Source organism: Micropterus salmoides, unplaced genomic scaffold (assembly GCF_014851395.1).
Source record: "Micropterus salmoides isolate LMB-PRFRI ecotype aquatic unplaced genomic scaffold, ASM1485139v1 Ms_hic_scaffold_2, whole genome shotgun sequence".
Lineage (NCBI taxonomy): Eukaryota > Metazoa > Chordata > Actinopteri > Centrarchiformes > Centrarchidae > Micropterus > Micropterus salmoides.
The window spans coordinates 28,500,459-28,526,370 of NW_024041150.1; the positions used below are offsets into that span (position 1 = coordinate 28,500,459).

The following is a 25,912-nucleotide window of genomic DNA, read 5'->3' on the forward strand; positions in this document are numbered from 1 at the left end:
TTCAACTGCAAGGTGCCCACTCAGCTGGTTTATGGACAGTCAGGTAGGGAGCTAGGGGCCTTTAATTGTGTTTTTTGTCTCAGTCTTTGAGACAAAATTATTTGCAAGGATTACATATATTTTCTTGCTCTTTAGTTTCACAATAATTTTACGACCCCTTGTGGCATCTCGACCCCCCCCCCCCAAACCAAGGCTGGATCTCCAACTGGGGAAAGTGGGCAACAAAAGCTCCAGGTTCACTGCATGTCTTGTTATTTTAATAAGCTTACTGGTACATCTGTTATGGAAATTGTACCAACAGAGTAAAATATCAGGAGAGGCAGGTTCTGCATTGTGTAAATTAATAATTATGGATCACTGAATCACTGGATTAATCAAGCAATCAGGGATCTAATATATATATAATTATAATAGGCTATATAAGAGGCTATAAGAGCTCTAAAAAGGCTCTCCATTATGTTTTCTGTGGCACAAATAAAAAAGTTTCCAGTCAAATAGCCTACATGATGTGTGGCTGCTTTTAATTGGAAGAGTTTGGATACTGTAGCACAATCAGATGTATACCTATAGGTGAGAACTGGGCCAGTTCAAGCGCCCCCACAGGTGCATTTTTGCGGTGATCACGTGTGGACCCGCCCCGCCCTGCAGCCTCCAATAAAGCACTGCAAAAGTCACCGCTCCCCTTCCATCGTGGAAGCAGCAACACAGCGAGGCAGGCGCAGAGGGGCTACGGCAGGGACGTAAAACGAAACCAAGGAAGCATGTGTGTGTGTGAAGGCGGCGCACAAAGATGATTAATTAGTAAAAGAAAGGTCTCGGTAACTGGACGCCTCAGCTGATCTGTGCCCGGGGCTCAACAGAGGACACCGGCGCATGCAGAGGTTATGCACTGAGAGAAGGCCAGGTAAGTCAGACGCTACTTTGCACGCGTCCCCTGCTCGCTCTCGGTGCAGTTGTGCGTCAGCGTTTTCAGTTTGAATCATGAAGCTAATATAGTACAGGCTATGCGTGCCTACGTTTGTGTATCCGGGGGGGACTTGAGTCCGTGACAGACGAGCTCACAAACTCAGCTCCCGCTTTGGCATCCATAATTTACGAGCCGCAGCCAGGCTGTGGGGAGATCCGCGACACACGCAGGTTCACAGCATCAGGAGGCGCCTGCAGGCGACATGCGCGCTGTCCACAGACCCCCAATGTGTCCGGGCGACCATTAGGCTAGTGCATCCATGAATACTGCCCGAGTGATTGGATCAATTTTAAAGAGCGCCTGTGTGTGTGCAAAGTGCAGGCACTGACAATGAGAGGCGATATCTTGCTGCATCCACGGCTGTTATCACTGGAGAGCAGATAACAAACCGCCCAATTTACGATCAACTCTGATGATTTGTTTTTCTTCTTAGTGATTTTATCTCGTTTGTCTTAATGCCGATAAAACGTGAAACACTATTTGAGAGGTACTGTCATGCTTAATTACGCCTCAAAGCATTGTGCTTCAGTACAAGAGTTTTAGGGGATCTATAATAATTTACCACACTGATCAGATTATTATATTGCCTTTAATTCTTTTTAGTTTAGTCACTAGATTCAGTGTAAGAAGGACTTTCAGTGGCAGAGCAGTCACATCAGATGCACGCACTTGATGATTTAGTGAAGTAACGCCCCTGTTTCCGCCCCTCTCTTCTCTCTCCCTCTGCAGTTTTAGGCTGCAGCGTCACTGAGGCAGCTCTGTGCGCACTGGAAATCCGGGATTCAATTGGTAGAAGCAGGAGGGGAGCCCCGGTCTCTGCCACTGCAGGAGGAGCAGAGTTGCAGCAAAGGCAGACCGAGAGAAAAGAAACGCCGCCAAGACGGCAGTAGCAGCAGCCTTCGCAGTTTCGACAACGGCACAGCCTCCTCTGCTGCACGGCATGAGGGACCAAACTGCGCACTGAGTCTGCAGGAGGCAACGCTGCAGCTGCGTAGTTTGTTAGACACAAACAGACACAAGAGTGCTCGGGACCTGTACAGGAATTTGACATCGGAATTAGGCCTAACCTGTCACTGACCACAGCTGCGACATTTGGTTTCCTCACAGAGAGTTGATCATCTCTCCCCTCCGGGGAGCCCTGTGCTGTGGCCTTGTAGCGGACATGGGAAAAGTAAACAGTAGTCGGGCTGGATTTTAAACTACGCACACGTCCAGCGTCCTCCTCCCGCCTCCTCCTCCTCCTTCTCCTCCCGGGGCGTCCGAGATGGAGACGGAGAGGGTCGAGCCGAAGCAGGAGGGAGAGGCAGAGCCGCCCATGCACAGCGTCCACGGAACCAACCGGATCAGACCGTCCTCCTACCGGGCCCTGCGCAGCGCCGTGTCCAGCCTGGCCCGCTTAGATGACTTCAGCTGCGAGAAGATCGGCGCTGGGTTCTTCTCCGAGGTGTTCAAGGTGAGAGAGAGAGAGAGAGAGTGAGTGTAAGTTAAACACAAGCTTCGTGTCTTGTTGAGGACACGCTCAAGGTTTGGGCCTAATTGTCACATCCTCCAGGTCTTCATGGTAACACATAATGAAGGTTCGTCTTTCTTAGATTAATTAAGATGATTGGACAGAGTGTGAACTCAACTTAGATTAACAGCCCAGTTGTTGACTTCCTGTTAACTCATGTGACTCAACTTGATCCCTTACAATCTATTTAAAAAAGTGGTATCTATGGACACCAGTGCATCCTAAACACCAAGAAGTAAAGATGCTGAGAAATCGCAGGAGGAAGTTGGTTCTTATTCTATTTATTTTTTTTATATCACACCTCATTGTCCCATCTAATGGTCCCCTCCTGTCCACACGTGTTTGCTGTGACCTACCTGTTGTGTAAGATGGACACTGTTTTTTTTTGCTGTGTAAGTGGATATGGTCATGACGGTAGATCTGGCACACTTGTACGTAACCATACACTCCCTGTGTCTGTTCATAAGCAGCAGCCTTCCTCCCTTTTGTCACACTGCTGTTCACTTGAATAGAGACTAATTCGGAGGATCGCCTCATTAAAGGTGGCTCTGAGTTGCCACATACATCCCAGTGTGATGGTGTGTGTGAGAGAGAGCACAGTACAAAGAGCAGCTGGCCATGAGGCAACCTGCATCACCTATATGTGAGGTGAATTTGCATTATAAGGATAAACTTTTGTTGTTGTTTTGCTGAAAGAGCTCAAAACGCTTTATGTTGAGCATTGTAGGACTTGTAGACTGCAACTAATGATTCTCAATAGCGATTAATCTGATTAATTTTCTCACTGAATTGATTTATTATTTTGTCTAATAACTGTTAGAAAATAGAGTAAAAATGCACCAATTGACAGACATGAATCAACAAGTTTTTATAATCAATCAATTCGTTATTTATCAAGGAAGGCTTATCTGTGTTTTGTAAATTGTTTATCATTTGTGGTTTTGGATTGTTGATCAGACAAAACTATGAGGATGTCTTCTCTGGGAAAGTGTGGAGGGCATTTTTCACTATTGGACATTTTCTTTCTATAAATTATAATGATAATCATTCAACAATTGACAGGGGAATCTATAGTGACAATCAGTTGCTGGTCTTGTCATTTTCTTAGGGGTGGTAAAATAAGTACTCGCTATAATCACACTTTGCATGTAAAGGTAATGGCTACGAGTGATTGTAGTGGTCATGTGTGCCCATGTGGATTTTCTTTCTGTGGTGAATTTCGATCATTTATGCCTCAATTATGTTTTGCAGAGTGCAATCCTTCTGCTCGTATCACTCCAGCTCTAAACAAATGTTCTGCAGAGTTCATGCGTAGTTCGAGGTCTTGTGTTTTTCAGGAATCTAGACCCCCACAAAAAAATCCTTTTTAAACAAGAATTGAAATAAAATTACAAACTAACATGTCTAAAACTAATCCTAAAGTTGACACTTGACATTAAAAGTCACTTTTAAAGTAGGTTCACTTTTTGTCAGTCGCCCAAGTTTGTTTGGGGTAATAAGTCATGTAAGTAGTCAGAGAATTTGTGTGTTTAGGCTGAGAGGAAGCTTTATTCTTCACTTTCAACAATGGTACCTGTTACAAACTCAAGAAGTACAACTGTCTACGATAATACCCAGTTGTTAATAAGAGATTATTAGCCGCTCCTTTACACTGACATGGGAGCAGTGCCAAGACTCACTGGAGTGCTGTGTATTCTTTTTAACCCCCTTCCTGCTTCCTCTTTCTAGGTACTTGTTGGATCTTCGGGTCTGTAGTTGAAGGCATGATCTGGATACATGTATCAAACAGTGGCTTGTTTTCAGGTGGACCAAAAAAGTTTAATTCAGTGGAGTTATTAAGGATTTTATACAGTAGACAGTAGGTTAAAAAAATGAGGATAAAGATTTGACTTGTTGCAAAAGTGGTTTCTACGGTTTTGTGCCCACTCTATTTGAGATTTTGTACATAAACACATGTGACATGTAAACAACTGAAATCACAAGTGATGTGTGTACATAAAAATGTAATGCTATGATTTTTTTTTTTTTTTGTTACTGCAGTTAATGGTTACATTATAGATTAATCTGCTCAATACTTTTTTTATTATTTACATTTTAGAGACCAAACCAATTAATATTTTGGTCTCTGAAAATGTCCAATACATTTATTACCAAATTAATCAGGACCTGTAACCAGCAATTATTTCAACATTTTTTGCAAAATGGTTTAAATTGGATCAACTAATTGTTTCAGCTTTACTTTGTGATTGATTGGCCGGCCGAATAACTGGGCTGATATCTGGTATTTTGAGATAATCGTCATATGCACTCTTGAGGCCAATAAACTAAATTTCTGTGGGAAGCCTCGTCAGTGTGGCTGCTGTGGAACAACGTCAGCCGTCCCCCTTCTCAGTTTTAGGAATGTGGTGGAAAATTGAGCACTAAATGTCCTTAGTCACCATTGTCTTTTCTAAACGTTAACATTTTCCTCCTAAACGACAGCTAATTTATTCCAACACCATTACTGGCTAGTGTTATATTGTTATACTGTAAAGAATAATGTATTTGAATGACATCACTTCTGACAAATTGTACACCCCTCCCTTAAACAACAGTTACGTTCTGAAATCTACAGCATGACCCAATGTGTGTTTCTATTTCAATAATTAAAATTCCATCTAAAACGACACGTTACTGGCTGAGATAATATTAGATTGTACTCTGCATGGAATAATGGAATTTTACATGACTTTTCTTAGTTTTGATATCGGCATTATATCGGCCCTACTCTCTAAACATCTGCATTGGCCATTGGAAAGCCCATATTGGTCGACCACTACAAAATATGTCTTGCTGTTTTCACAAGTAAATACAAATTTACTATAACCTTCAGAGGATAAAATATGAAAATTGACAGGATTGCAAAGTGATTCTTACCGCCATATTTAAGCCTTGTAGAACTGATATATTAAATGGAAAGATAAGTTGAAATACTGGATATTTCATCAATTTTAAAGTTAAACTCTGATGTAAATTTGCTTTTTGAATAATAATATTCAAATATTGTCAATAAAGTCTTTGCGGCCTCTCTGAACAACTTAAGCCACTCTCTCAGCTTTGCCCTTTGAATGGCCAATGAGCATGCAAATGTCATCGACTTTACTGCCGACATGCCAAGTTGGCACTTAGGCTTGGACAGGCTTGTCCTTTGATAGCACCATATAAATGCAAAATTGTTACCACGACTATCAGTCACATTTAAAAAGTTTGCTGACATGGCTGACTGAACGATTGTTCCAGTATCCTGGTTTGGTTCAGAGGTAAAGGCCCAACTGTACTGCAGAAAACCCCTCTTGAATGTTTTTTGTAAAATTTTGCAGCCCCTTAAGTGTGTGTGTGTCGTTGAGCCTAAGTCAGTGCAGATCAATGGAGGCAGGCAGACAGGTAGCCATTCACCTCTCCAGTGTGTAATTGTGCAACCGGGAAAAAATAAGACCAAGACAAAAAGGGACCAAACTTGTCGAGACAAATCCTTCAGGCACCGTTTTTCATCTTCCTTTTTTATATTCTTCAAAGGAAAGGGGGTGTGAACCTGACGGCTCGGAAGCAATAAAAACAGTTCACTTAGCTACAGGAAGTAATTATTTATTTGTTCTGTGTTTCTCAGAGCTGCATGGTTTTCTAAACAAAGAAGTGGGATTGATTTTCTAATTGCATTACTGTGTACCTGCGTCATTTTCCAGCTGTTTCTGTTCTGATAATAAATCCGTATATTTGCTCATACAGATAACACCTGCTTGTCTAAGAACACAGAACAGGCTTCTTATCAGATTTGGTTCTCATTTGGCCCTTCTCCATAATTTACATGAGACATGGAAATCACATGACTTTGTTTGCTAAAGCTTTCACAGCGTCCCAGGCTGACTTTAGTGCTTCATTTTCTTGTGCAAGTCTTATCTGTTTGGATCTGGATTGGCCTTTTCAGCAGCAGTCCGATAGCTTGTAGTCATTGTTGCAAGTTGCTAATGGTTTCACACCAACACGGACTTGAGAAAGAAATGGTTTACCATTTTAGGGAAAACGTCAAATTCTACCTTCCAGCATCCCTAAAGCTCATTAATTAAAACTATATAGTGTTTGCTTAATCTGTACAAAAACTTTTGATTTTACAGGGTTATGTGCCAGCTTTTGTTAGGCTACTTATGGCCAGAGCTGTCTTTGTGCCTAGCTACAGCAAGCTAACTAGCTGTAGCTTAATAGTTACTGTACAGACCTAATGTCAAACTAGATCTTTAAAGTACTGTATGAATGCTTTATGTACTTTTATTTATTTATTTATTTTTGTAACCTGCCAAAACACTGCAGTTAGCGTTGAGCTAACTCTGATCCAGTTCATGAAATAGCAACATTTAAATGTTTAATATTTTGCACTTGATCCATTACAAATGAATACATGTAGTTTTACTGTCCAGTTTCCAAAATGCAGAGTTAATTTCCCGCCCTGCTAACTAAACCTTTTTAGTGAAACACTGAGTCTTAATATTAGAAAAATGTTTCAATCAGCCGCTTCAGCCTGAACACCCTGGTTTGTAGGTTGAGAAGGTCTTGTTGTCTAGTAGCTCCATATTCTTGATGATTTCAGAGCTGATACAAATGTTTGTCTTTGTCATTGTTGTGAGAAGTGAGAGGTAAAACTAAAACTGAGTCACATAAAAGGAATTTCTCCATAACAAAAGTCATCGTGGTAAGTGTGTGTGTGTGTGTGTTCGTTCATTTGTCCGTATTTGCATGAGATATGACCATAATAAGCTGGAGGAGAGTAATTTGGTAAGAGGGGCATTAAAAACAGACAGGAGGTCTCCGAAGGATAAATACTGTGTGTGTGTGTGTGTGTGTGTGTGTGTGTGTGTACACACGTGTTGTGTATATCCAGTTTTCATCTACTGTCAACACCTGTGGCCGGGCAGACATTCAATATTGACTTTCAATGGAATCACATTGTGATGATATTTGATGATGCATGTGATCATGATTTAAACTAACTTCAAATGAGTTGGAACTTTTTGTTCAATATGTGTGAACAGTTTTGTCTGTTTTATAATGTTTTCTTAATTAACGGTTTGGTACATATATACAGTAGTCTGGAATAATGAACATAATTTCCCCAAGACCGATGTGACTTCTTTACATTGCTTGCTTTCTCCAAAACAACTGACCAGGATCCAAAAATATTCCATTTATTGTTATAAAAGACCTGAGACAACAATTAATGTGTTTGGCAATCTTCCAAAATCGATCGATGTTTTGGGTCAATCGACTAATTGTTTAATCATTTGAGCTCTTACTGTCTCAAACATTTTCCTTTTTGTATCATAATATTTAGTCTGGAACCTCTCAGTTCAATTTTGATTTCCAAGTAGGGCTGGGCCATATGTCCAAAAATGTTATCACGATAACATTTTATACCATTTGACATCGCTAATTATCACAGTAAATGTCAAATCATTGTTGTTTTTTCAATTTTAAAGGCTGATTTTTGCTCCTGAGTGAAAATTTAAGAAACCAACATTTTAAAGCATTTAATCGTTCTTTTAACTCATCGATTAAAGGTGGATTTGGCGATCCTGGATAAATCCAACAACTAGGGCTGGGCAATATAACAATAATTATCACAATAAGTTTATTTTTTTTCAATAACAATATAAGTAATGGTCAATAAATGTTTGATTTTTATTCACTTAAATCATACGCAAATGAGGACTTTGAGGATTTTTTTTTTTTGAGAAAAAGGACTGAAAATTACATAATTTTCTGATACATATTTGTTGACAAAGGTTTTAACATAATTTTTTTTTGTGAATCTTCTAACTCAGACTTGTGAATTGATCCACTGTTTGGCTTCAAGTGTTGAACGTAAAGAAGAGTGAGTGGGGGGTGCGGACCACTTCGTTTGTACACAGCCATGGCTCTGTAAATGGGGAAAGGACAGCTAGAGGACCCTGAGGAGATATTTGCTTTATTTGACGAAGACGTGTATTGGTTTAGAATAGCTTACCCCATCCTTTTAATTGGAAAAATAAGTGTTTGTTGCTGCACTTAGTAGTCAACCTTTTGGTTTAGTTGTTTGTTGCATTCATGATATTACTGAGGAAAGCAGAATCCTTTTGTAATTTCAGTTTCCTCTTGAAAGAGATTGTGGGACTCTCACGTCTGGACGTGTTGGGATGTGACCAGTTCTTAGGAAACTCCTGGAACAAGCTGGGTTTAAAGATAAAATGGGGGGGGGGGGGACACACAACACGATCCATCATCAGCTGTCATCTGTGTGCTTGTGATCAGTTACATGGTGTTGGGGATAAGGCGGCGCTCCGTGTGTCCATGTTGCTATTGGATGGCAGTGTTAGTATAGGTGAGCCAGTGCAGACTTGAACATCAGCGGCTTAGTGTAGCACTTTTCCACCATTATTCCTCTCCTCCCTCGCTCCAGTTGAGGCCTGCTCCGCTGCCACTGGCTGCACAAATATTTAGCTTTTGTTTATGTTCTGCACAACCGCACAAACACGAAAGCGCTGAGCATGTGATATGCCTGTCTTCACTTGAACCACCGTGTTTATTGCTGAAAGTATTTCAGCTGGACTAGGGATTAAAATAGGGAAACGTTGGGCAACAGTTGCACAATTATCTGTTTTCAAATTCCTCCTCCTTTCCATCGTGGTTACCAGTGTTTCTATAAATCTATATCAAGAAAGGGTATGTGTTTTACATCGGTGCACAATGAGCGTTTCCTCCCATCCACATGTTGGCAGTGCAATGGCCTTTAGCTAAACCTCGAGGAAGGCCGCTCCCCTGCAAGACGGTAAACAAATGACTTAATGTTTGCATGTATAATCAGTATCACAGACATGGTGAAATACTTGTGGTGCAGCAGAGCTTAGTTGTTTTTATTGTCACCTCTGTCCAATCATGCTTTAAGAGTCAGTCCACTGAAATAAACACACTCTGTTATCTCTAGTTGCATCAAGGCATGGTTTTTAGAGGTCTCTGAAATCTCTGCCTCCTCCCTTGAGTGAATAGAACTCGATTTGCCTGAAATGTGTCACGACAGGACCGTCTCCTGTGTCTCTCTTCATCTGTTCCCATCAACATTAAAAGATGGCAGATATCCTGATTTTTAAAAAAAACAATAAACAGAGCAGATTCAGGTCCAGTGACAATAAACATGGATTTATGTATATATGAACGTGAGACCTCTCAATGTTTAGGTGTGTGTGTGTTTCGGGTGGGTGTGGGTTTTTAATTTAAAATATTTTTTTTTGGGCTGCTTCTTCACACTGAGAGCAGAGCCTCAGGCGATGGCTTGAGCCTCGAATTGTTTTGTAAGGGAAGCTAATTTCTCAATGCAGAGGGAGTGGAGTTACCCCCTTCAGGGATTTCACTCAGTCTCTTCACACTTCAGCTCAAAGCTCGCTTGTCAAATCAGTTGAAGCTTTTTTTTGTCCTGAAGTGATGACTTGAAGTGCTGATTCCAGTGTAAATGTGCTTCAGTCTGGTTTAAAATGCTGCAAAGGTTGCACATTTAATTATGACGATTTAATATTTTTGAAGGACAGATTCTGTTTTTGTGCCTGGCCACAGACAAATTGGGCTGAGAGGTACTGTTTTTCATGTAAATGACCTGACTTAACTAAACATTTAGATCTTAATGTTTTGCGTTGCAGAGTCATACGGCTATAAGACTTGATATATTTCCACAAACAATCTGCTGCGTTTATATGGAGACTCTCTGTTGAAAATATATTTTTCAGTTGGTGAAATTATAACAATGGCCCCTACTGGTGATAAGTTGTGAAGTAACCATGAAATCCACAAGGGAAAAGTTGACCCAGTGTCCAGAGGCAAAGTCATTCGTGTGTGTGTGGTCACACTCAGCCACACTTGACCTCCGCTGCACTGCAGAAATATGTGATTTGTTCTGCAGACTGAGTTTTCTCTTTTCGCTCACAACTTGTAGCGCAGACACACAGTTATCACATATATGGAACAAACTGTTAGCTGTAGCTAACTTGAGGTCATGTCCTCGATATTGTTTCAGGAAATTTGGGAATTTGGGTTGTTTTTTAACATCCTGAAAATGAGTTTCTGTTCTGCAGTTTCACATGGTGAGTGTTTTTAAAGCCTGGTAAGCCTCAAATTGGACTTTTTTTTTTTTTTTTTTTTTTTTAGGCTAAAAACATGCATGAAAACAGTAACATTTGGTATTTCTCCTCCAGAAAAATATTCTTGGCTTTGTCAGAAATGCTTTGAAACGGCACATAAACTAGAATATGCCAAAAGCTTGTCTTAGCAGTTATATTATATGACACTGGGAGGCTTTTCCCAAGTAAAACTTGTAAATTCAGTTTGTTTCTAGTGTAACAGAAATTTCCATCTGTCAGTTTCACCTGTCAAACTACTGCTCTGGACTTTGTGAGACTGAAACTCATTTTCCTCCAGTTTCTCTGCTACTACAGTTTTCTCATGTTTTCTGTCTTAAGAAACCTGAACTTCCTTAAAATCCCAGATCCTTTTTAAAGGTTAACACATCTTTCTTGTGCCCTTGTGTCCATCCTCCATCTGCAGTCTTTGGCCCATCCTCCTCCTCCTGTCTCGATGTGCATCATTCTGCCCTGTTGGGCCGCCGGCTAATGACAGACATCACTGCACATGTTGGCTGCACAGAGCGAGAGCAAAAGATGCCTGTGACCTTTGCTCTGCTGACAGCAGCACTTTACAAGGCCATGTTGAAGGAGACTGTGTGTGTGTGTGTGTTCGTTCGTGCTCGCTCCATATCGTGGAGTAATGTTGATGTAGGCGTAGACATCAGCATTCCAGTGGCAAGTCCATGGAGATGACCAGTAAAGTGGTTGGCATAAAGCATTTGGAAGAAAAGAACACACAGCTCATGGTGGCTTTGCAGGGTTAAGCCTCTCATATGGCTGAAATCACACACCTGAGAAAATGTTGCACTGTGATGAGTCAGACAAGCTCTCATCATCTCAATGATGACGAGTGAGTAGTTTTTGTGTTTTTTTTTTTTGTTTTTTTTTTTTTTTTGTTTTGGTTTTTTTGAAGGCTCAAAACAAGCAGCATTGCAGTTCCAACCACTGCTGCATCAGCAGTGTCTCACATTTGCACTGTAAAGTGTGTGTGTGTGTGTGTGTGTGTGTGTGTCACACAAGCATGTAAGAGTTTCTTCAAGTAAGTGAGAAGGCAGGGGGAAAGCAGTGATGTAAATCCACAGCCATGCAGAGCTCCACAGTCCTGTTTGGCAGATAAATCTGTGCTAATGGAAGCGGGAGGAAGGTGTGTGTGTGTGTGTGTGTGTGTGTGTGTGTGTGTGTGTAAAGAAACCTCCCTAATCAGCTACAGGGCTCAATCTACCAGCCTACATGAGCCTCCTCCTTTAATTGCTGTAAATCTATGAAGAGAGGCAGAGATTAAGCCTGCACACTCCTGCTGCATGTTTTACATTTCTGCTCCAACTTCCCATCTGCGAGAGAAAGCAGCTACTGTACACAGTTTTGTGTGTAACTTACATGTGTGCATCCATGCGTGTGTGTGCAGCACTTTGCCACAGGCTGAAGTGGCTCTGTGGAGAAAGGATTTAGTGCGGCAGAGATTGACTTTCATTGACTGGCTGTTAAGATGAAGAGGGGGGGGGTGTGTGTGTGTGTGTGTGTGTGTGTGTGTGTGTGTGTGTGTGTGTACTCGCTGCACTCTAGTCTGGTCTTAATAGGCTTTGTGGTTTTTCTATCATTGCTCTGATCCAGAGCCCAGCTGATATCTGGGCCAGTGTCACACTGACTTCAGCTCCAGACTTTCACCACTCACATGCTTCCTCCTCCCTCACCCAGTCTTTCATTACATGCTCATGTCACTAATGAAGACACAACCTGAAATCCTCCTTTGCCAGTTCAACTTCACTATTGGCTTGAAGGAAATTTGGTTTGCAGTCAGGCATTAAAAGCCTTAGTCTTGATCCTTAATGTAAGCAAAAGTGTGGCCCCACAACTAAAATTCAAAACAGAAGATTGCAACCATAAACTGGATTGCAACCTGCTGTTATTCTGATTGACTGTGTTTAAGCAGGGTTTTGCAGTCAGATGGATTGCTCCCCAGAGGATGAATCCTGATGACTTTGGTGATCCTGAATTGTCCTCTGGTGCCACCATGAGGTTCACATTTGTGATTTTTGAGTGAAAAGTCTCAAACTATACTATAGGGTGCATTGATTGCAATGAAATTTAGTTCAGATACCCCTTTGGTTTATGACCAAACTGAAGACATTCCCATCAGCCTAAGCTGTCCTTTGTGCTTAGTGCTAATCAGCAAATGTTAGCATGCTAAGAGAGTGCAACACTAAGATGGCTTATTCATAGGGATACACCTTATGTCATTAGCATGTCAGAATTTTCATTATTGATACTGTTAAAGTTTGGTAAAATCAGTAATATTGGCCTATTACTTCAATATGAGAAGGTCTTAGGTTTATTTACATATATAACTTAATTTAAGGTCCAAAGAATTACAGATTAGGCCCTCTTTTTTTTTTTTTTTTTTTTTTTTAAATGCAAGATCACAGAAATGCAGCAATATGAAAGTAAATAAACTTAAAAGCAAAAATGTAAACCAGCAGTCCTTTCTTGTGCTTGCATAATGCTAGAGTTCTCGCCTGCCTTCACTTTTACAGTATCTAACACTGGTAATTACACATGTACAGTACTGAGCTTTCACACTCCACAGACTCTAACACCTCTGACTTCTCTCTGCACACTCAGCCAGTAAGTATTTAGTGCTTGTCTGCTGCTTGTGTGCAATTCTTTGGGAAGCTAAACTACTTGCCAAGCAAATATGAACAAACATGTAGCCGGGGAGGGCGGGTGAAAGCATGTCTCGTCACCATGGCTACCATACCAGACAGAGCCATTGCCATAGCAGCAGTTTGGAGCAAAGAAGCAGCCAAAACAAATGAAGGAAACACAGCCGACCTGCTAATGTTTCATGGCCAGTTTCCAAAAGCGCTTGAGTGTTAATATCACTCAGCACTATGTTGTAGTCAGTCATTTTATTCTTTCAGGTAGCGTTAACTGTGATTTATGTGTTAATGATGAGCATAAATACCGTGCTGCAGACTTCATACGTGTCTGTTAAATGGGCTCAACGGTTCTGTGAACTGTCATGTTTCTTTGAAAAGTGGAACAGGCATCAATTGCTCCAGAGAGTCTGTTTTTTTTTAAGAACTTGTATTATCCGCTGCAAAATTGCCTAATTTCCTTTGCTTTCCGATTTCTACACAACAATGCTGAACTTACCGTTTTGAAGTAATCAGTGTGAATTGCGGGTCAGTTAGCGTTGTTGTTGTTGTTGTTGTTGTTATGCAGGTGCAGCATCGTGTGTCGGGCCAGGTAATGGCTCTGAAGATGAACATCCTGGCCAGTAACAGAGCCAACATGCTCAGGGAGGTCCAGCTCATGAACCGACTATCACACCCCAACATACTCAGGTAACATTTGTTTCCCGACTTGCTTCTCATTTTGTTTACGCTGGGTCGCACAGTATAATTGGATCCTGCTCTTCTTTACAAGATTCCTGCGCCATGTGTGCTCCTGTGTCCTCCATGAGAAGAGCTTTGACTTAATCTATATATTTGTCTTGTTCTGCTGCTAAAGTGTTTGTCTGCTGTGCCTCCAGGTTTATAGGAGTGTGCGTGCACGAGGGACAGCTCCACGCTCTCACAGAGGTAAGACGCTAGTTAGAAGAGTACTGAGGCATGTTTAAGAATCACTATCCCTGATAGCAGTACATCAAGCATGCATACAAAAAAGCAAGTCATGATGTTGAGTCAGACAGATTTAGGGAAAATTATCTAATTGCAATTTGTCCGACCACTATTTCTATTGCAATATAGATAAAAATATATTAAATATATTTAAAAAAGTACACCTTTTTTTTTAAACCAGTTTCGTGGAGAAAAGTTTATGAAACTTTTAAAAAGTGGCAATATGATAAATTTTTCAAAACAGTGTCCTTCAGAAAGAGCATTAAAACAAACTGTGGACTGATCGAGGAAACGGGACAATAAAAAGAGGAAAAACTCCCTGCACTGTTTTTACAGTTCATCGCTGCACAGCACCAGTGAGACATTTAGGTCCCAATTTCCCAAAACAATAAGTGAAGCAGCTTTCATATCAACATCCAAGTAATTTAAAACTGGAATGAACTCACTGTGCATAGATTTGTGTGTTTTAGTAATTAACTCCTTTTTGTTGCTGTTGAATCCAGTACATCAACGGCGGGAACTTGGAGCAGCTGTTGGGCAGCGACGTGTACCTGCCGTGGAGCGTGCGGCTCAGGCTGGCTCTGGACATCGCCCGGGGACTGCAGTACCTGCACAGCAAAGGCATCTTCCACAGGGACCTCACCTCCAAGGTGACGACACACTCACACGTCAGTGACAACATGCTGTGTGTGTGTGTGTGTGTGTGTGTGCGTGCGTGTGTGTGTGTGCGCGCACACACACACACAGACTGGTCCTGCACCTGGTCCTAAGGTAGCCATGCTTATGTATTACCTGCACAGATGGCACAGATGCACAATAAACAGCTGCTAGTTAACATATGGCTGTTCCACAAGAGAAAGTGAACGCACTGAAATGGTTGTTCTAACATGAGTCCTGTAACTGCAAAACATTTAATGAGTTTTGCTTTTAGGGTAGATTTTGAAACCATAAAAAGCTCTGGTGCAGATTTAGAGGCTTTGCAGGTGCGTCACAGATCTTAGGACTACATCTGGTGCCGTCATTGAGCTCCAGTGCTGAAACTGGCTCTGTGCCAACCAGACAAGCAAAAGGATCTGTGGGAAATGTTAAGCTGTAGATGTATGTCAGGTCAGTAAAGTTTGGAATGAAAAATGAATATTTTCATTTATAGCAGGCTCATGAAACGGGAAACTCAAATGGCTTCCAGCTAGATTGTCATAAACCAGCAGCTGGCTACAGCAGTGGGCAGCTAATCTTGATAAGTAGACAGGAAAGCTGTGTACTCATAAGCAAACATGGTTTATTCAGCAATTTTTAAAACGGATATTTAAAAGGAACGTGAAAAGAGACAGATGACGATGAATTACATGGAGACAAAGTGTAAAAACAAAAAAATATAAAGCTTAAAAAGATAATAGTACACTGTTTTTAGCCTCTGCCATTTTATTTCAATATGAAGTATAAATACTTCATATTGGAAAATGGCACAAAAATCAAACATTTGTTCCTTTTGGGCCAGATGACCAAATTGTAAGTTTGTAAACATCAGCCACCATTGCTTTGGAGCTAAAATACTTCTATAGTACACTTGAAATATACTATTTAAAGTTCTGCACACTAAAATGTTACATCACTGTTGAAAAACGCACAAAGGGCAACATGCAGCCATAAAGACACACACACACACACACACACACACACTCTTAAGAGCAGTAATAGTGATGTGTGTGACCTCTGACCCCTTTGAGCAGAACTGCCTGGTGCGCTGGGAGGGATGCGTGTGCTCGGCCGTGGTGGGAGACTTTGGTCTGGCAGAAAAAATCCCACATTACAGGTCAGTCATTCATCAAAACGTCTATCAACACTCTGTGATTAGATAAGTCACGCTCAATAAATTATATTCCTCCACTTCTCTCTTTGTCCTATTTATCTCTCCTGCCGAATCTGTTGGAGCAAAGTGTTCACAAATGTCTCCCATAGCTTCTCTTTTCACTTGGAGACACTCAGATGAGACAGAATCACACACACACACACACACACACACACACACACACACACACACACAGACACACAGACACACAGACAGACCCGTTACTCACACCAAAGCACAGTCATTGTTTTTCCAAAGTATGCATTTATGCTGCCTCCCCTCCAAATGTTGTGGTTACCCCCCTTCCCTCCACTGTTACTCACTCTTTGGGGAAGTTTTATTAATATTGTGAAGCATCATTTCAAGGGGGAAGAGGAAAGAATGGCTCTGCTTGCAGCGGTGTTTTTTTTTTTTTTTTTTTTTTTTTAAATGCAGTGACATTTATGTGGCATATTTTATTCACTGCCATCACCTCAGCTACCCAGTTTAATATTCCTCTGCTGATTTTCCAGTGACATCATGTCTCCCGTAATGGTTTATGATCAAATTCTGTACTTCACTTAAAGTAGTAATACCGCACTGGGGGAAATGGTCCACAGTGCAGAAGGGAAAAGTCCTAAATTGAACATTTTAATAATGGTGCTGTTCAAATAAAATCTCCCAGAATTTAAAATATAAAAGTTTATCAGCCATGTCCAGTGAAAACCTCTCCAACTGTTTTTAAATATGGCTAATAGCCAGTTATAAAAATATTCCAGTTAAGTACCAGTTTGTCAAATTGTAATCAAGTACAAGACTTCAGAAAAATGTGTTGTGTATCGTGTCACGAACATATAGAGCATCAGCTGGATTGTTAGGAGTGGGATGTCGAGGCCACTGCTCACATGTTTAGACACACCACTACATGCTGTTAGCTCTTCATCCTCTCCTCCTCACTCTGCCTGCAGCTGTTTAGTAAACACACGACTCTTGCTAAAACAAGACAGCGTCACTTATAACCTGTGTGTGTGTGTGTGTGTGTGTGTGTGTGTGTATTTATGGTGCGTTTCAGTTGGCTTATTTTTTGCCTAGCCACCTTTTTGTGTTTACACAAGTGTGTCTCTGTCATGGGGGGGGTAACTTCAGTGAAACTTTGGTGATTTTCAGTCTTTTGACTAAACTTTGATTTTCAAAAAACCTGTCAAGATCCGTCAAATGAGCTGCACAATGATACAAAGTTGATATTGTACACATGCAAAGCTTCACGTGTGTGTGTGACTGTCATTGTGTGGTTTTTTTTTTTTTCATACCTGCAGCTGTCAAACATGAAGCCTCTGTTTGCTCCAGCCTCTGTTTCAATAGCAGCTGGTGAATTGTGTTTCCGTCATTTTCAAGGGCATGTTTGCTTTATATTTTAGTCAAACACTGTATCCTGTAGCGGAGAATAGATTATGTTGACAACCCTTCTCGTGTGTGTGTGTGTGAGTGGCATGAAGGAAAGGAAGGATGGATGGGGTTTAGGAAAGTACTCCAAATAAGGTCAAACTATTCCAGTCCTCCTCCTTTTGCTCTTACTGCCTTACTGGATCTCTGCTGCTCCTCACATAGCAGGTCACTCTTGTCCTGCTACTCTCCCATCATTCCTCTGGTGTCTTAGCTCAACTCTTTCTGTTCGTTTACCAGCTTTCTGTTCAGCTGTTTACCCTCCACTGCTTTCTGCACGCATTCTGTTTCCTAGTTTCTGTCGGTCCACTTCTCCAAATGTTGTTTACATTGGGAGCCACTATTGTCTCAGCCCCTAATTTCTCCCCCACTGTTTTTATTTTATTTTATTTGCTGTATCATAAGCAGCAGTAGCAGATGGAAATAGCACAGAGGAAGTATCTGGGGTGTGTGTGTGTGTGTGTGTGTGTGTGTGAGAGCACGTTGTCCTTGCACATTCTTGTGTTCCTTCCTTTTTTATTCAGCTAAAATTGCACAACACTATCTCCACTTAACTGCAAAACACTGTGGTTTCTTAGATACAGAGGAAGTGCGCACTCACACTCGGGTTTCACCTCATAAAACCCCTCTTGATTGAGTTCTGCGTTAAACAAATGGGTGGACAACACTACTCAAGCATGCAGGCATCACGCTCCATTTCATTATCTGCCGTCGTCTCGTACAAAGTGCAGCTCTCCTCCTGAATGGAAAATGTGTTTATCATTTTGTCGTGCATCTCTGTTGGGACTCTGAAGTCTAGAAACACACGTGCATTATTTTCTTCTGATGCAAACTTATCTGCACATCTTGATGTAGTTTTACTATTTAATGTCTTCATTATTGTTAAATCTACTCATTATTTTCTCAGCCTTGGCCTAAAGAAATCAGAAAAAGGTGGAAAAATGGCCAAGGCAATAACCTAAAACCCAAGGTGACATTTTTTTTGTCTGACCAGCAGTCCAAAACCAAAAGATATTCAATTTAATGATATACAGGTGAAACTCAAAATTAGCATATCATGCAAAAGTTCATTTATTTCAGTAATTCAACTTAAAAGGTGAAACTAATTATATAGACTCATTACATGCAAAGTGAGATATTTCAAGCCTTTGATATAATTTTGACGATTATTTCTTATAGCTTATGAAAACCCCAAATTCTAAATCTCAGAAAACTAGAATGTTACATGAAATCAATAAAATAAAGGATTTTAAATACAGAAATGTCAGCCCTCTGAAATGTATAATCATGCATATGTACTCAGTATTTGGTTTGGGCCCCTTTTGCATGAATTACTGCCTCAGTGCGGCGTAGGCATGGATACTATCAGCCTGTGGCACTGCTGAGGTGTTATGGAAGACCAGGATGCTTCAACAGCAGCCTTCAGCTCTTCTGCATTATTCAGTCTCATGTCTTTCATCTTTCTCTTGGCAATGCCCCATAGATTCTCTATGGGCTTCAGGTCAGGCCAGTTTGCTGGCCAATCAAGCACAGTAATCCCATGGACACTGAACCAGGTTTTGGTACTTTTGGCAGTGTGGGCAGGTGCCAAGTCCTGCTGGAAAATGAAGTCAGCATCTCCATAAAGCTCGTCTGCTGAAGGAAGCATAAAGTGCTCTAAAACGTCCTGGTAGACGGCCGCGCAGACTCTGGACTTATTAAAGCACAGCAGATGACATGGCTCCCCAAACCAACACAGACTGTGGAAACGTCACACTGGACTTCAAGCATCTTGAATTTTGTGCCTCTCCATTCTTCCTCCAGACTCTGGGACCCTGGTTTCCAAACAAGATGCAAAATTTGCTCTCATCAGAAAAGAGGACTTTGGTCCAATGAGAAACAGACCAGTTCTTTTTTTCTTTAGCCCAAGTAAGACGCTTCGGACGTTGTTTGACAAGAGGAATACGACATTTGAAGCCCATGTCCAGGACCCGTCTGTGTGTGGTGGCTCTTGATGCAGTAACTCCAGCATCAGTCCACTCCTTGTGAAGCTCCCCCACACATTTGAATGGCCTTTACCTGACAATCCTCTCCAGGCTACGGTCATCCCTGCTGCTTGTGCACCCTTTTTCTTCCACACTTTTCCCTTCCACTTAACTTTCTATTAATGTGCCTTGATACAGCACTTTGAGAACATCCAACTTGTTTTGCAATTACCTTTTGAGGCTTTCCTTCCTTGTGGAGGGTGTCAATGATGGTTTTCTGCACAACTGTCAGGTCAGCAGTCTTCCCCATGATTGTGAATTCCACTGAACCAGACTGAGAGACCAATTAACGGCTCAGGAACCCTTCGCAGGTGTTTTGGATTAATTAGCTGATTAGAGTGTGACACTTTGCGCCTACAATACTGAACCTTTTCACAATATTCTAATTTGCTGAGATTTACAATTTGGGGTTTTCATAAGCTGTAAGCCATAATCATTGAAATTATATCAAATAAAGGCTTGAAATATCTCTCTTTACATGTAATGAGTGTATATATGTGTGTGTGTGTGTGTGTGTGTGTGTGTGTGTGTGTGTAATATATAATGTTTCACCTTTTTAAGTTGAATTACTGAAATAAATGAACTCTTGCACGATATGCTAATTTTGAGTTTCATCTATACAACACCACAAAAATATTCACAATAAAGCAGCTAGAACCAGAAATTTTTTTAATTTTTTGCATTAAATAACTGGGTGGTGATGGCGCAATGGATAAGACTAATGCCTTTGATGTGAGAGACCCGGGTTCAATCCTCCCTGAGCAAGATACTTAACCCCTAGTTGCTCCAGAGGCGTGCGACCTCTGACATGTATAGCAATTGTAAGTCGCTTTGTATGAAAGCGTCGGCTAAATGAATAAATGTTAACTAAGAACTGACTGATTACTTTTGATTGACTAAGCACTCAATCTATGAATTGTTTCAGCTGTTTATTTGCCATCCCGAGGTGTGAGATTTATTTTAAAGCAATGTCACCCAAATCATCACAAGGTCATTTTAAACTGAGGTGTTGTGAAATTTATTTGATGGGGCACCACTAAAACATTTATTGTGAAGAACATATATTGTTGTTCATATTCCTTTATTTGAACTGATTCATAAGCCTTGAAAGAAACATAATCAGACCCCAACCTGTGATATTTTTAAAGCAATATCCCTAAATTTAATATATCACAACCTTCAAATAAGTGCGGTTTTTCGTGTTTTTTTTTTTTGTTTGTTTTGTTTTTTTTTCTTGAAGCTTCCTTTTCACCCCTGTCCTCAATGTATCCCTTCTTCTTCCCCTCTCTCTGCAGTGAGGAGGAGGAACAGGAGCCCCTTGCTGTCGTCGGTTCCCCCTACTGGATGGCCCCGGAGGTGCTCAGAGGAGAGGTGTATAATGAGAAGGTACTGACGGATCGCTTTCTTCATTATCAGTCAGCTGCAGAGTTCAAGGTCCACAGTGGGCGCGATGAAAGCCAGTCAAATAAACCCGGCAGTAAAGCACTTAAGCAATACATATTTAATAAATCAGTTATTATGTCGAAGGCAAACAGGAAGTTATATAAGGGATGTGCTTCTTGGCCTGGGCTACTTGTATTTTTCTGTATAGCCAAGTGGAAATCTTGATTGCCTGTTGAGGTTTCATTTAAGGGATGATGAGATGACATTTTCAGTATTATTCAGTCTGGAGGAGGAGGAGGAGGAGGAGGAGGAGGAGCCCATAAAATAGAACATATTCACTTAACTTGCATAATCAGATTTCCAGACATCCGTATCTACAATACATTTAAAAAATAAAAGTAAAACTTGTTATTGTAACCTAACAAGAAAAATTGAAGACTAAATGGCCCATTTGCCCTCTTTTCCAATTTTATTTTTTTTGTCTTGGCTAACTAGAAAACATAAACCAAACAATAATAATAACGTTGACATTTGATCTGCTTAACAGAATATTGTTTTGGTATTTTATGAAGTTTGGTTAAATGACAGGTGATAAACCAGAGTATTAAAAGTGGGTTTCAAGTACAATATAAACCGTATATGGTAGCTGACTGTTCCTGTTTTTTTATTATTTACCGCTCGATATAAATATTTGATCGACTCCTCTTCCTCTCTCTGCAGGTGGATGTGTTTGCATACGGGATCATCCTGTGTGAGGTTATTGCGAGAATACAGGCCGACCCTGACATCCTGCCACGCACTGAGGTACCACTGAGAGAAAAAAAATATATAAATTAAAAAAAATGTGTGTGCGCGCCTGATGTCTGTCAGTATTTCAAAAGCACCTCCAGCACATGATTTGTTGTGCAAGCAGCAGTGTCAAAATGACTCACCACACTTTCACCATAACACAGTTGATTTTGAAAAAGATGTAAATTATGGTAGATACCGAGAGATATCAAAATGAGAACAGCAGATGAGCAGTGTGAATCTCCTGCTCACTTAAGAGACATGATAATTCACCCAATTCCACATCACATACATATTCTGAACAGGTTTGTGTGAAAGCAACAAAACTAAGTATATTCAAAACACTCAGTATAGACAAAGTATGCTTTTGATGTTAAATTATGCCAGAAAGGCAATGGACATACAAAACAGTTTTGCTTCATGCAATGGCACTCAAAATTTGTTTGACATCTATTTGTACACGAATTGTACACCCTTCCTTCTTGGCACAAACTGAGTAACGGCATACATAAAATTTAACTTGCATACTGTAGACAATTAGGATGGATTTGGGACACAGCAGGAGTGTTAAAAAACCCACACTGAAAGCCTTTGAAGATATCACGAGGGAATTTCTCCCCCTTGTGGCTGTTTCATAGTACAACAGTTGAGACCAGCTGACAGTAGTATTTCAATTAAAGTGCTCTAAATAAAATAAATCTGTTATATAAATGTAAACTATGTGTAATTTGGTTGGTGTCTTTGTTCAGGACTTTGGTCTGGATGTGGAGGCCTTTCAGCAGATGGTGGGAGACTGTCCTCCCGACTTCCTGGAACTGGCCATCGCCTGCTGTAATGTAAGAAACGCACACCTGGCACACTCACGCATGCTCAGTCCTTTGGTTTATGATATCTTTATTCTCTGTTTCTTCTACTGTTCTCTTCTTTGCTGCAGGGTCACTTGTGCACATTAGCATATTTTGGGGGATTTCATGATAGTGAGAGAGCCTGAGGAAGTACTTGGGTTGTGCTTCATGTCAGCTGAAGTTTAGGTGCACTACAGTAATACATAATTCAACAATGCCAACTAACCACATCTTCCAAAATGTTCATTTGAATCTACGCCTTTCTAAACATGAATGTAGGTTTTATTGCAGGAATTATAATTAACTACATTAGACTCAGATTCATTTTAGCTCAGTGTGCCTAATAATAAAGTGGAAACGGCGTATGACGCCTGATAATAAATGGTAACTTTGACACAAACATTTATCGGTAAAAAGAAAAAGCAGCTAGCTTTCACGTTGCCTCTTCCGTACTAAATGCCAAATGCTGGAGCATATGTTTTATAGAGTTGTGACGAGATCTGATGATATTAAAACGTGACGATATTTCTTGTCGAGGTGAAAAGCAGTCTCACGATATCTGCATGACGTGAGTGTGAGGTTGGAATTGGCACAGAAGATGCTACCGCCACTTTTTAAATTGTTTATGTGGCAGCATTTTGGGTACCCGGTGACAGACAAGACACGAACAAATAAGGAGGAAGTGCAAGCAACATTTCAAAATGCACCTGCTTTGTTTTGCATTTTGTAGCTTTCAGTTGAATCAAAGATTATCTTTCCAGTCATATATTTTGTCATTGACGATTTCTTAATAATAGAGTAAAAATATTGTGGTGTTGTTTAAACAAGTCCTCAGTTTCGTGAGTTGATGGATGACCAAATCAAATTGTACATTCATGACAAGCTCAAATCAGTCTGAATTTTGCACTGCAGTTGTTAAGCTTTCTTTTTCCCCGCTCTTTCCTGTAGGCGCACTTGTTCAATCTGTTGAATTTTGCCTCTTGTTTTCTCCCACCTGCCAGATGAATGCAAAGCTCCGTCCATCCTTCTCCCAAATTGTAGTGGAGCTGGAGAGGAGACAGGCCGAGAGGAAACAGAAAGACGAACAAACAGTCAAAGGTGAGTCATCAAACGCTCTGTAGACAACAAATAGTAAACGTTTGTTCTTTCAAATTAATATTGAGCACTTTTCCTTCTTTTTCTTCACAGCTGTTTGTCCAGCGATAGACCCGCCTAGAAGGCGATCCCTCTGCCTCTTGTCAGATCCTCGCCTCTCCCGCAGCAAATCTGACATGCTCCACCCCCCAGACGCGACCCCCTCTGTTACCTTTGCGACCCCTGCTCGAGTCAACCCCTTCTCTCAGAGGGAGGACCTCAAGGGCGGCAAGATCAAGCTGTTCGACACTCCCAGCAAGTCTGTCATCTCGCTCACCTTCACCCTGCCCCCGCTAACAGACTGCGATGACCCCTCCGAGACAAACAGCGGTGACCTGCACCGGAGGCACAGGCGCTGCCACTCGCTGCCGTGTACACCTCCTCCGCACCTCACGTCTGTGCCAAACAATGTCCTTACTGTGGAGGAGTCACAGTCTGAGATAGACACTGTAGATGGTGAGACAAACGGAGTGAGTGAAGAAGAGAGACTGCTAGAAGAAGAGAAGGAGGTCAGGGAGGAGAGAGGAGCTGATTCAGGGCTTCCTCTGTCCCTTGAACCTCTGTCGCTGGAGAAGGAGGAGGAGGAGGAGGAGGAGCCCATGGACTGCACCAGCTCCCCAGACACACAAGACAGCACTTCATCTCCTTATTCCACATTATCTCCTCCTCCGTCCCACTCCTCAACTCCCATCCAACCCTCCACCCCACCCTTTTCAAACGGCTGGGGGTCAGCCAACTCCAACGGGCCCCCGTGCCTGCCTCCCCTCTGTCATTTAGACAACGACAATGTGGTTGTGAGTCGACCCCTGGGATGGAACACCACCAACGATCCCACCACAACAAACAACAACAGCTACCACTCCTCTCCCAGCGACCCCGCCGGTTCGTCCCCGTTCGGGTCCGGCAGTGGACACTCTCTGGACCAGGAGGAGGTGATCTCCTGTCCCGGCTGCTGCCTTGCTGGGCTTCGCTTCCCCTCAATGTGTCTCAGAGCTCCACCACGCAGAAACCCCTACAAGAACTTGAACGGGGACCATGCAGCCTCACGCGGGCTGCTTTGTCCGGGACCCAAGGGTCTGCCTCCCTCTCCTACTCCCACAACCGCCACCACCAGCCTGGAGCCGGGACTTGCCTTGCCGGGGGCGCAGACATAAACTAGACTTCTCAACACCAAATACACCCAGAAAAGATGTTTGGAAACTCTGCACCAAAACATCCTCTGGAAATTAAGTGGTTCTTCTTAGAATTTGCACAGATTTTAACGCAGCAATACCCTGCTTATTTTCTAGACACACTTTTTGGTGCAGAGCAGGCAGACAGTGTCCAGATAGGTTTACTGAAACATGAAAGCTGCAGGATAAAGGAACTGGTGTCTTTCCTGAGTTGCGTCGTCCTCTGCTGGGCTGAGGGCGTCACAACTTAAGGTGTCGGCTGTGCCTGCGTAGGTCTGAGTGTTGATCGGCAGCGTCCAGAATGATTCAGCATGTAAACACTCCAGTTTGGGGCCCAGTTAGTTAAATCCTGTATATATGCAGATGTAAAGATTCTTATCCCTGATGATATTGATGATGATGCTGAAATGAGGAATGTTAAGCTTAGTATTATTACTGCTGCAATGATTTTTGATGTTTTGGTGCTGTTTCTGAATGAACAGGCAGTTTTGCTTTAATGTCTTTAATTATCAAGAGGTGTATGGTGCACTGCTGGGGTGTGTGTGGTTATATGGACATATGTTAGAGTGTGGTGGATTCAATGTGAGAGGCTGGATGTGTGTGAGAGTGTGTGTGCCATACACCATACTTTTGTTGCTGTATGATCTCTGTTGGCCCTTCTGGTTGCCTGGTTAAGCACTTCAGATGTATTACTGTTGTTAATAAGGAAACTATTGATGTCATTATTACCATTGGGAATGAATGGTCAGAAGACCTGTAAGAGATGTACAGATTCGTATTATTTAAAGATGAGATTGAATAAAAAGATAGAATGCAATGATGTTCTCATGATAATTATTTGGTAGCAGCACGGCTCTGGGGTCGGTTGGTACTGAATATATCTTAAATTACTAGATGAATCTTGGACAAACATTCATCGTGCACAGACAATGTTTCCTGGTGATTTTGGTGATCCGATGACTTTTTCTCACCACAAGATTGACATTTGTGATTTTGAGTGAAATGTCTCGACAGCTATTC

The 25,912-nt window shown here is 41.5% G+C and overlaps 1 protein-coding gene across 1 annotated transcript; it reads left to right on the top strand.

Moving 5' to 3' along the window:
* The first annotated feature begins 686 nt into the window (after window positions 1-686).
* tesk1b (testis associated actin remodelling kinase 1b) lies at window positions 687-25,709 on the top strand. The gene is made up of 11 exons (XM_038731530.1): window positions 687-904; window positions 1,697-2,420; window positions 13,877-13,998; window positions 14,187-14,235; window positions 14,778-14,924; window positions 16,005-16,087; window positions 20,865-20,955; window positions 21,673-21,756; window positions 22,491-22,577; window positions 23,588-23,684; window positions 23,775-25,709. The coding sequence occupies exons 2-11, from the start codon at window positions 2,232-2,234 to the stop codon at window positions 24,872-24,874; spliced, it is 2,049 nt and encodes a 682-aa protein (XP_038587458.1). The 5' UTR covers window positions 687-904; window positions 1,697-2,231; the 3' UTR covers window positions 24,875-25,709.
* Window positions 25,710-25,912: the final 203 nt, after the last annotated feature.

Coding starts and splice junctions, on each gene's coding strand:
- tesk1b (XM_038731530.1), top strand. CDS start 2,232: ATGGAGACGGAGAGGGTCGAGCCGAAGCAGGAGGGAGAGGCAGAGCCG. Junction 16,088..20,864: donor GAAAAAATCCCACATTACAG/GTCAGTCATTCA, acceptor CTCTCTCTGCAG/TGAGGAGGAGGAACAGGAGC. Junction 20,956..21,672: donor GAGAGGTGTATAATGAGAAG/GTACTGACGGAT, acceptor CTCTCTCTGCAG/GTGGATGTGTTTGCATACGG.